This window comes from Miniopterus natalensis, chromosome 10, assembly GCF_054644295.1.
Source record: "Miniopterus natalensis isolate mMinNat1 chromosome 10, mMinNat1.hap1, whole genome shotgun sequence".
NCBI classification, from domain to species: domain Eukaryota; kingdom Metazoa; phylum Chordata; class Mammalia; order Chiroptera; family Miniopteridae; genus Miniopterus; species Miniopterus natalensis.
Window position 1 is genome coordinate 39,376,029 of NC_142090.1, and position 12,283 is coordinate 39,388,311.

Sequence of the window (12,283 nt, forward strand, 5' to 3'; positions counted from 1 at the left end):
TAACACAGTTTGACACGCAGAGAAGAGCAGACTGACGACCGCATTTGCTATGACTTTGGTTAATAGGTTTCATAATGAATCAGCACTTAGAACCTGAAGGAATGCAGTCTCTCCTCCAGGTGGCAGGCTTGTATTTGCTTTGAACAGATCAAAGTTTTTACTGGGTGTTTTGTTTGTTTTTTTTGGTTTAGTTTTGTTTTTCTTTTTCCTTAAAATGTGTTCACATTTTCATAATATACAGAAAATGTATGTGGTTATTTGGTTCACTTTTAGTCCATTAAAAAACTGGCTTTGGGGAAACAGGTGGGGGAGGGAACTATCCTACCACACACACCTGCAGTGTGGTGCACTTCTTGTTTAAAATTTTCCCAAAAATTTGTTGTTGTTTTTTTGGAAAACCAATGGACATGTATAAACCATTCTGTCCACTTGGTAGTTTTCTTAGTCTTCTACTTCCAAGGAGGAGGAGTAGGGCTATTTTTAAATTTTATTTTTAATTTATTGTTTGTTCGTTTGTTTGTTTATTGGTGGAGTCCCAGGGGTGGAGTTTAGTTTCTGTGGAATTTGCTTCTGATTCTAGGTGAATATCCCTTTAGGAATGTTCTTCAAGAGAGTCTGTTAAGGGCTCCAGGGGGGTGGCTGTGGCAGGCTCGTGCTGTTTTAAGCGTTTAATTGTGTTCTTCAGGGCTTGCCTCTTATTGCAGAACCAAACTCTAACTACTTCCCGGTCATAGTTCAGCTTTTCGGCAATTTCGGTCATTTCTTGCCCGGAGGGGTGTGTGTTCTTCTCAAAGTGGGCATTGAGGATCTCAAGGGCCTGGGGTGTGAAGGAGGTGCGCCGCTTGCGCTTTTTGGATGGTTCACTCCCGATAAACTCGGTCAGGTTCTGCATGCCTGCTCGATGGCGGGCCTCAGCCTCAGCCATCCACCGCTCAAGCACCGGCTTGATCTTCTGGGCACTTTTAGGGGTGATGTCCAGCTTTTCAAACCTGGCAGGATACAAAAGGCCAGGGTTCAGTTTGGCTGTCAGACTGCTAGCTATAGTGTTCTCTTGGGCTTCCTGTGGTAGGAAAAAGTGGCTTCTCAGGATGGTGTGTCTGGGGGGAAAATTGAGAAAGAACAGTCTTAAACTGAGTCCCCTGCCAGGGTGGGCCTCCTGCCTGCCTGCCTGACTGACTGGCAGAGCGAATTCACTCCAGATTATCAGCCAGCTGCAAGGTAGCTGTCCCCGCTCAAGCCAGCACCCACCCTCCCTGCAAGCTTCATGCCAGTGCATGCAGCCCCCCGCCCCCCACAAACACAGATCAGGGCGAGGAAGGTGGAGACAGCGCAACACACAAGCCTTCACAACAGAAACAGAACAACTCCTAGATCTTTTTCCTGTGAACTCGTGAGATATAAGCTTTTATTTTAATCATACACCACTTTCTCAATCTTCAGACTCCTAAGGTAAAAATTAACACCAGAAAGTGACATCAATGACAACAGCTGTCTTTTTCTTTCATTTAAAATGATTATTTTTATGTTTTACATTTGGTTTTCCTTAACTTCCCCATTGATTTGACTATAGAAATATTACATCTATTATAATAGTGATGGCACCCAGGACAAGTTTCTTTTACAGCTCTCCTTTCATCTCTGTTTATGTCTTATTTTAATGTCTCTCCTCTTTCTCTCAGTCTGTCTCTCTCTTCCAGTCCCAATCCTCAGGTAACAAACAATTTGCACCATATACAAGTCAACAACATGTTCCTTTTTCAGGTAAAATATGTCCTGTTGCTACTTTACTGCTGGACTCAAACAGCTGGACATATTGTAATTACTGTGAACACCCATCCCCGGATGTGCGACAGCCACCTTGTGCCTTCCAAACCCTGTCCAGCATAAGTGTACTTTTGCACCAGGCATCAGGCTATGCTTAATGTGTGCTATCTGCAGACTGTACTTGAATATTATTTTCTGTAAATGAGGCCTTCTGTATATCAATTGCTATCAGCAATTCTTTGCTACACTGACTTTAAAAAATAGGAAGCATCTTGGACAAAATTATTTAAGTGTTTTAACAGGTCATCCTGGTATGAAACTTATACTCATTTTCAATAAAATAGAAAAACATACCAATTCCTTGTGTTTGTTTGTTCTAAATCCAAGTTCACAACCCCCCAGTACAACAACTTTGGATACATAGAATTTTCCTCTCTCTTTTAAAGTTCAGTGCTATTGAAAAACAACCATTTGACTGCAGAGTGCATCTTATTACAATAATCTGTTTTCATAGAGCTAAAATGAACCTGCTTTAGTCAGTCAGAGTATGTTTTATAAGGATGCTTGCAAAAGGACACAAAAGGATAAACTTCCTTTACGTGCCATTATCTTATTTTTGGACCTGCATTTTCGATAGCTTATGTTGTGATAAACAGAGCAAATATTATCACATTTTAATGTGATTCTTACAGCATTCACTTCCAAGCATAGTTTGAGGAATTATTTGTTTATTTTATAAAAAAATAAAACAACTTCCAGTACTGGTCAAGAGGGAAGAAGTACATTTTGCTTTCAATACAAAATGAACAAATCTTTAATGTTGTTTAATGAGCTCATCACTTGTGGCAAGCTTCCCCAGAGCTCTCATTGTCCTGTTAATTGCCACCATTCACTATAAAAGCCCTAAAGCTCAAACTCCTGATAGTATAACAACAGGCTTTACAGCACCTTGGCACAGGGAGAAAGCTTATGATAGGGTGTCCAGTGTATTGGTGGTGTTTTTTCCTCTGTGTCTCTAATAAGGAAGGACTTATCAAAACAGCATCTGGGAGTCCCTGCAGCTAAGAGGGGAGAAGTGACACCTGGGTATGCAGGATCAAATGCAGATTTCTTTTTCACCTTTAAATTAACTTGAATTGTTTCTATGTCAGATTTTGGTTTCTTTCAAGAACTTTCTTTCTTTTTTTTTTTTCTTTTCATGGTAGTGAGCTACTAAAATTACCTCACTGAAATACTAGAAGCTACAGAAAGGCCAAAGAGGCAAGGCATCTGACATATTCTTTTATACAGTGAATTCTCAAGGTCTCTTCTTATTTCAGCCATAGCTTTTTTGGCCTCCTCTGTAGGAGACTTTAGAAATCAACATATTTGATTGTGAATGCCCAAGAAACACTACCTATGTCAGTGAAAACATTACCACTTAAACCAATAGAAGGAAATCAGATTTTAGGACTAAAAATAAGCCAAAGAGGACTTTAGTAACAATAGCAAATTGGCAACAACTTAAAAACTTGTGGCTGCCTGTATCACAAGGCTGTCAAGATGAAGCAAAATTAATGTTTCCCAACAGGGAGCAACAGTGTTCTTATCATTGATGCTGCTTGTTAGTGTTGATGCTTCTGTACATATTGTTTGGAATAACATGCACAAGCTTTGAAACAAATTTCCCAGCAGTAGTATCCTTGTGTAGACTGAATAAAGGTTATTTTCTACAGGGAGGTATCTTATAAGAAAAAACAGTAGGGGAGGCCATAGAAGTGAGAGGATCCTATGGAGCTTTTTGTATTTAACAACAATCAATGGGTTTTATGGAAAATCATTGAGCAAAATGTAAGCTGCAAGCTACTACCCCATACTGATGTTATTTATAACCTTAGTCTTAAACTGCAGGAAAAGTACACTTCTGTCCTTTGGGGAATACATTAAAAGTATAAAGAGCAGATAAAAAGACAGCATTTCATGGATCACCAAGAACAAAATCCACTTAAATAAGTTTAGAGTTGGTTTCTTGGTTTTTCCTGATGGAGGAGGACTCATAAGGCATTGCCCAAGAGGAAAAAGCTCTTACAGAAGTGCCTTTGTTACCTCATGCATAAACAGGAGATTAGTGCAACACACACATGCATGCACGGGTTTGCTTCTGGCGGCTTGACCCAGATCAACTTGAACACAACCAAGGCTGGATTCTGTCATTTTATTTATTTTAAAAAATATTTTTTTGAAGGGGACAAGATTAGGCCAGATTTTCAGTAGCCTTTTTTGAACCATGTAAAGCAGCTGCTTCTTTTTTACAATGTGCTTTTAAACTTGTGTTTGAGAAGGTACATAAAAAAATTCCTTCAAGGTCACAAGGTGGTTACATTTTTTTTTTTAAGGTGAGTTTTCTTGGAAAATCCTGATAGCCATCCCTTAACATAAATGGTGGGAGCATTAACAGCAACTGGGACTGGAAGCTTTACATTTGCATAGGACACCCATCTGCAGACAGGAGACACTGGCTGTCAGCTGCATAGGAGGGTGGGATAGTATATTTCCAATGAAACTGCCTTGGAGGTTCTTTGTGAGTTGATAGGAGTTATCAAGCCAGGCCCGCAAATCTGCGTTAGCAGCTTAATTTCCATCAATATCACCAATTTCAACATATAGCCACCCCAATGTTTGTTCCCACACTTTACCCCTCCAGCTTTGCCCACCCGAAGAATCAAAGCTGAGTTGAAAGGACAAATGAGGCCCAGGCCAGCCAGGAGAGGTGACAGCATGCGGGCACGGGTTACCTGCAGATGGCCGACTGGCTGTACGCAGGGCCCTCTGTAGCACTGAGAGCCTGTCCCACCTGAGTCTGGGTCAGGCCAAGGGACAGGCGCCGGATTTTAAAAGCTTTGGCAAATTCTCGGATCTCCTCCAGATTAACCCCATCCACCTCACCCGTTGCTGTTTGAGGATCTGTAGAGATGTTTTTAAAAATAGGATCAATAGGTCAGCACACATCAGAGTAATATCTGCTTATTATGGTTTATGGGAAAATGGCCCTCTTTAATAGCAGAACAGTGGGGAAACCAGCCTTGCATGATGTTCCCTTTGTCTCCCAGGTGAGGCACCAAAGCCTGCATCCTCAACTCACTATACCTCCACAAATTACCCTTCAAGATATTTCTATCCCAGATGAAACCACAGGTTGCCCACACTGACACTTCCACAAAACAAGAACATGTTCCTTAGAGCTGAACAAATAGCCAGAGCAGGAAGATACCTGCTATGGGGGAGGCAACTCCATTTTGCCCATAAATATGTTGAAATATTGTACAAATATATAAAATTGGAAAGGTTTCTATTTGAAATGTCTTAATTGGAATCTTTAGGTCTAAAAATTACCCTTGAAGAAAATAGCATTTTGTGTTTTTCCTTCATGCAGCCATCAATGCAGCCAGGGTAACAGATGGTAACACTGCCCAATTTCTTATGTTCACATTAACCCTTCAAAAGAGCGTGCTTATGAAGCTATGAAGATAAGCCACCCCCACAAAGCAGTTTACTGACACAGACACCATTGCCCCTGAAAGGGCACATAATAAAAAAATACCTACCACAGGAAGGCTCCTTTGGTGCCAGATAACTCGGTCAATTAAGGACTTACCAAGGGAAGTGACACAGCAGCTGGAGAATGAAACTTTCCTCCCCTGGCTACTGATCCCTGGATAAATGAAAGCAGTGCCAAGCTGGAGACAGCATGGGTTGTGGATGGTGGGAGATTTCAAAGTGCTACTTGATCCTGCCTGGAGCAAAGTCATTCTCCCTGCCTGTGACAGTATTGTCCTTCACCTCATTCCTAGGACTCGGTGAGGTTTTTCTCTTCCTCAGTCTGCACAATAACTCATCCATGTCAGTAAGTTTGAGCACTTGTCTAAGGATTGTGGTGGACTATGTTGCTTTTCTGGGCTCAGGGCTTTAGACACTCTTGTTATCATGAAAAAAAATAAATATTTGCATCCCAAGGGCCAATTTTTCAAGGATTTAAAAATCGCCACAGCCTGGCGCAGCTTGAAGGATTGGCTAAGGATTCCAGGAGGTTACATCTACACACAGCAGCCTGGGAGCCCTTCTCTCATTTCTTCCTTTAAAAAATTCCTAGAGCAGAAGTTGCAAATGAGCAGCCTGCAAATAAAACTCAGCTTTTCTAGTACTTACACATTGTTTTAATTACTTGTCAACATTTAAAAACTGGGAGGTTTCTAAAGAAAAATCTAGATTTTTCATGTTCTTTTGAAATGTTAGAAGATTTGGGTGCACCAAAGCTATATTTGAACCTGGAAACAACCGGTCAGCTAGAACTGATTCTGGCTGCCCCTTCAGCTCATCCTCATCATCTCCAAGCCCTTCTCAGGCCCTGCTTCCTTGCTGAGCCTGTTTTGCATTCCCAAGGCAAGAATGGTTCTGGGTGGTGGTGGGGAAGGTAGAAAAGTCTCAGATAGTACAATGGTTGTGGCCTCCCAAAAAGCCACAGTATATAAATAGAACAGGGGTTCAGTATATCTGTGGTAATTAACATTTCATGGGGGAAGGAGGGCAATTAAGATTAAAAAAATGTATAAAAAGTCTCCTTGTGAGATTGGGGGTAGGGATGGGAGGTCTATAGTAAAATAATAGTTGAAACACGCTGGTTTACAGCAGAGAGGCACACTTGTACAAAATGGCACAGTGAAAGAGTGCCTGGCCTCTCTCCAAGAGAAGGAAGAGGGGCTTGGCCGACTTACAAGTGTGGGCAGTGGAGGTCCAAAACTGAGGGTGAAAGAATGGAAGCCAGGGACTTCCTTGTTAACAGTATGGCTTTTTGGAAAGGTGGTTTGCTTAATTTGGCAGGTGTAAGAGTTACCTGGGGTCCAGGGATGTGCACTTTTAACAAGTACCACAGGTGATTCTGAGGCAACGTATCCACTGACCCCACATACAGAGGCCTTCTCTGTGGCTCGATTATGACCAGGTCTGGGCCTGGCATCCTCCACAGCATGTCAGTCTTTTTAATTCATCTACCATTATTATTCACCAGGTTCCACCACATAGAAACCTTGCTCTACCACTTGTGTAAGACCAGTGGGCCAGAAGGGAGGGGATCCTGGTCAGACACCCAGTCCGTGCCCTCCCCCACCCAAACCCCACCATATATAGCAAGTGGCAAACATCTGGGTGCCAATGGGCTGGGGTGAACAGTGCAGTCTGGAGTTGGGGGGATAGTTTTTCTCTGAGTAAGCTAAGTAGCCCCTGTGGGAAGTAAAATTGTTGCTTTATATTAGCCTCATTTCTAGATCAATGGGAATCAGTTCAGTTAACCAGCAAGTGAGAGGTAGGTCTTTAATCTGGAAGGATTTCCCTCACCTACTCCAGTCCCAAGGCCTGCACTACCATCAGATTTAGAGTGCAGTACCAGGCAGACTTATTACTTGGACTGAATTTTATGTAAATCCATTCTATCTTATTTCTCCCTCTTTCCCTGCTGTTTTTATTGTTTGTCTCCTTACCAGTTCCTTGAGACCAGGAACTAAATCTGTGTGTGTGATTGTGCAGGTTGTTTTTTGCCAGATTATTGACAATAACCAGAGTTGCAAAAAAAGCTGTGGACTCTTACTCCTGCACACTAAGCAGTGTTGATATCAAACTTCATTCTAAAACTCACAGAGGTGGGTGCCTGCCCCACTGAGCCCAATGGCTTCCATGAGGCCCCACACAGACATTCATTACACCGGAGACTGAATTCCTTCTTCCTCCTTTCACGTTTACCACTCTTGTCTTTTTCATGGATCTACTTATAGAACTGGTAAGATAGATTTCTTGTGAAATTTAAATAGTGTAATGGTTTATTGGACAAAGGCCCAAGGAGGAGAAATCAGTATCACATTGTGTAATTGTTGATTTCTGGAGATAAGCTGCTTGGCTTTCTTTATATTAGTGTTCTTATCCATAAAATCAGATGGCAAAATGTATTATTATGGTTTTGACCCATGGGTCTCAAGTCCACAAAAGTCTTGCCATCCAAAGAAGGGCTCACCGGTGGACAAATATTTGTTTTACCCTGATTACCACTTGTGTGACTTCACACATTGAGAGAGTTCATTAGATGGTGCTTATGAGATGTTTTGAATTAATTAAAAAGCTGATGCTATCTTTTTTTTCTAATACCAAAGTTTCTGTCTTAAACTCTTGAGGTTTTTTTCCCACTGTTGGAACAGTTCCTCTTCCTAAAAGGATATATGGGAGGGCAAAAGGTAGGTTTTGATTAAAAAATACAAGAATGAATTCTGTGTTTTGCATACTCACAACTGTAGACCTACATTTGCCCACCCCTGTATGCTTTTCTGGTTGAGCAGGGGAAATGGAAATAACAGGTGAATGTGGTAAATGGAAGCTCTCCTGGAATGTCACCTCAGCTCTCAATTTAGCTCAGAGGTTGACATTACACCCAGGGATATGTCAGTCTGGCTTTCTGTCATTCATTCTCCTGGTTGTATCAGTTTTAAGGATGAATCTGAGGCCATTTTGATGGGGACCTCAGATCTTACACAGGGTGTATTCAGCACCTTCAACCAGCTCCAGGGCACTCTACTCTGGGGTTTCTCTGCACTGAAGAGGAAGTGGCACCTTTTATAGAAATTTGCTCTAGATTAAGTCAGCCCAATATATTAAATACACAGCCAGAAGCACTAGCTATGACTGCCAGGGTCCACCCTGAATCTTGTCCTTGTTAGAAGAGCTGGAAGATTAACCTATATGGGGACTAACTGGCTTGGAGATTTAGAATAAACTAGCACTGAAAATTGTCAGTGACTCGTAATATAGTGATGATGTTTCCCAAATTAATCTGGAATGTGAAAAGTAAAAATATTTTTATGTGAGCTAGGTGCAAATTATGTGAAAACAAACCTGCTCTGTAGGATCTGGTTGTATGGTCACCGGGCCAATACTAAACTGAGTGCTCAGGATGAACCAGGATAGATGTTTTGTTTAATTTTAAAATCTAGCTCCTTAGCCTGGACATCCATGTAAGGGGTTGCCAAATGTGTTGTTGAATAATCACCACCTCTCAACATCACCCTTCTATAACCTCTGCTTGTGAGATTGTTAGAGAAGAAATATGCATCTTTAAAGAAACTGTCAAGTATGCCTTATGTAAACATCCATCTGCTTTAATTGTAAGTCATGGGCCCAGGCTTTTAAAAATATTCAAAGATATTCATGTGATTTGATATATTTTGCCATTCAAATTTTACTGGATAAAATTTATGTGTAAGCATTCTGTCTTTTATAACAGCTCTGGTATATAGAATGTGTACAACCCACTGACTCAGACTTCTTGGGTTTTCATCCTGGCTTTGTCACCCATTATATTTGTCATACAGTATGTCACAGTCTCTCAACTAAGACTGAATTTGGTTCCTCTGACATAAGATGGCCAATATGGGTTGTACATTTCAGGATCTATTTGATGGTACCTTCAATATCTAAAAACGAGGATTTACAATACCTTGTTGTGAGTATTTAAATGAGTAAAATATTGAAAGCCCTTTGAAATCTCTACAAGTTCAAACAGTAGTTTGAGAAAATACTCCATGTACTATTTATTCATTAGAATATTCTCTGCTGTTTATTCTGTATTTGGGTTTTGAGACAGAAGGGAATTAACTAAATAACATGCTCAAAATCCGTAACAACTGTAAGTCCAGCAACGGGTTTGTGTAAAATCTGATGCTGGGTGGTACTGCTTCATGTTTTCATATCTTCCAGAGAAGGCTCCTCCTTCAGGCTCTGCATGTGAGTTTTGAGTTTCCATCTTCAAGTTTATGTGGTAAAGCAGTCTCTCTCCCCTAGTTCTTTATATTTTATATCAACAATATGTAATATGGTTCACTCATTATATACCTAGAACTTAGATGCTCTGTTGGCCACTGTGGAATTAAAATTCCATTTGACCCATTAAGTAGCTCTGTTACTGATTTCTGAAAAACGAAAAATCCTTCTCTGCTCAGCTTGAGACAAGTGAAAACCCAGTCCCATCATCCACCTGTATGTACATTCATTCACTCATTCATCTCTCTATCCATCCAACATGTATTGAGTATTTACCTTGTGTAAAATGCTGTATTTGTGAGGTTGTCTGTACTTTTATTTCACATTTAACTTATTCTTCTCAAAAATCAAAAAATGTTTGATTTTGGTTTCTTTCCTTTAAGAACCAAAGCTTAACAGCCTATCCTAAATTTATGGCCTTGCTGCTATTTAGAAATATAATATTTTGCAAAAACTTATACAGAATATCAAATTGGAATAAAGTTTGATTTTCCCCCCACAGCAACCCTATGAGAAGTTTTTTTATTGAAGAAAAAAAATCTGAATATAAATTAATTTTATTCATGATTTTATTTAAGTAAGACTAGAGTTTCTGGCCTAAATGAGAGGGGTTGTTTATCTAAACAACCTAAAATGAAAGGCTGATGGCAAACTCCATATGCATCCTGAAACTCGGGTGTTGACCCATCTTTAAGATCAAGAACATTTAGGCTAGTTGACTGAAGTACTTGGGTATTTTATTCTATTTCCATAATCCTTCATTCCACAAGCATTTAACCTGTATGAATTAGCTGTAAAATTTGATATATGTGTAGGTATATATGTATATCACATATATACTCAACATGTGTGTGTGGATATATATACATATATGAACATATATTCTTTTGGGGGAGAGTTTCTTGTAGGGAGAGGACATGGCAACCCATCATTTGTTGGGCATTATTAAACTTGCCCCATGATATGTGAGGATCATTACTATTCCTATTATAATGGGTCATTCATGACACTTGACCAAACAGCGACTGTCACATTTGTCCTTGTTTTATAGCACAGATGCCTATGCAGTGCTTTAGCCCTTTAAATCCATAACTACTGGAATTTTGGTCCCTGGAGAATTACAGTCTATGCACATGTTCTGCGATTTTATATATAAGTAAAAAATTGTAGAATGTGAATAACTAACATTAAATTAGACTACTGTCCCATTCTTCTTAACATGTTTCTATTTGTGATACATATGCTGTCTTCACCTATGGCCAACTACCATTTCTAGCTGTATGGCCTATACTCAAAGAAACAGACTTGCAGGCTTATTTTATTTTATGAATGGTTGTCCAGAGATTTCCCATTGGATTCCAGCCCGTGCAGCTTCCTCCACATGCCACTGGAGGCAGCTCATTGTGCACACAGTTACCCACCCACAGGTATGCTCTCTTTCATTTCCTCTGACACCTACAAATAGAATGGCAGGAAGACTTCAAACACACAGAAAAATGGTTTGACCTGTGGGCTGAGTGCCTGCTGTTGGTTTTTTCAGTTCTGAGCTATATGGCTCATGCCCTGCAAGCTAATCAGTTTCTCCCTTCTGAAGTGGCAGGACTGACTCAGTATATCAGAAAGCACTTGAGATGGAAACTGGTCCCTACAGGCACTTATTGAGGGGGTGTGCTTTGGGGACATGCATCCCAAAGGAACCATCTGGCCCATGGCATGGACTTCACTGAAATACTGACTTAGCAAGGCCAGGAAATTCCTCTTCCAGGATGAGAGAATAAGAAAGATAGAAGGAGGTGGGGTAGGAGGAAGAAAGATAGAGAGAGGTAGAGATAAAGTTGATGATATAGAGATAGAGATAGAGAGACAGAGATAGGGAGATAGATGATAGAGATAGATGATAGATAGGTGATAGATGACAGATTAGATAAATAGATGATAGATAGATATAGATAGATAGATAGATGATAGATAGATGATAGATGATAGGTAGATATAGATAGATAGATGATAGATGATAGATGATAGATGATAGATGATAGATGATGATAAATATAGATGATAGATGATAGATAGGTGACAGATAGATGATAGATATAGATAGATAGATGATAGATGATAGATAGATAGAAAGAGAGAGGGAGGGAGAGAGAGAGAAGGGAAGGCATTGCAAACAGGCAACAAGAAGGCCATTATGATTGAACTGAGCCAGAAAGGATACTTACTGCTGACTAACTGGCCCACGCTCAAAGCTGAAGAAGAGGAGGACGAGGAGGAGGAGGAGGAAGGCTGCCGGACAGGGTTTTGAGACATGGATGCTTGGCTGTGAGCAAGGTGCAGAAGGTTGCCTTGGGAGGCTGCTTGACCCACTGACGTCTGGGAGGGTTGGTGGAGCTACACAGGAGGATGTAAAAAAATACACAAGTGAATGAAAAAATAGGAGGAAAATGCCAGGGAACAGAAGTTTCATCTGGGGTTGACTCATTCTATTTCCAAGCATATACATTCAGGAAAAGTGAACATCCTCCTACACAACAGGCGGGATTTTTTTTTTGTATGCAATATGTTGCTGCTTGCTTGACAAACATTTTATTAGTTATTCTAAATATATTATTATCTCCCTACTTGGCTCCCTGGATCACCTAATTTTCTACATTTCCTGACTACCATGTGTAGCTTGACTCTT

General features: G+C 40.4%; 1 protein-coding gene across 1 annotated transcript in view; it reads right to left on the reverse strand.

The window, feature by feature from the left end:
• Nucleotides 1-592: 592 nt before the first annotated feature.
• POU6F2 (POU class 6 homeobox 2) overlaps nucleotides 593-12,283 on the reverse strand; it is a 540,059-nt gene continuing 528,368 nt past the window's right edge. Inside the window, exons 8-10 of the mRNA XM_087821402.1 lie at nucleotides 11,823-11,991; nucleotides 4,539-4,707; nucleotides 593-1,097 (exon numbers count right to left, since the gene is read on the reverse strand). Coding sequence (XP_087677528.1) covers nucleotides 593-1,097; nucleotides 4,539-4,707; nucleotides 11,823-11,991 — 843 coding nt within the window. The remainder of the gene's footprint in view (nucleotides 1,098-4,538; nucleotides 4,708-11,822; nucleotides 11,992-12,283) is intronic.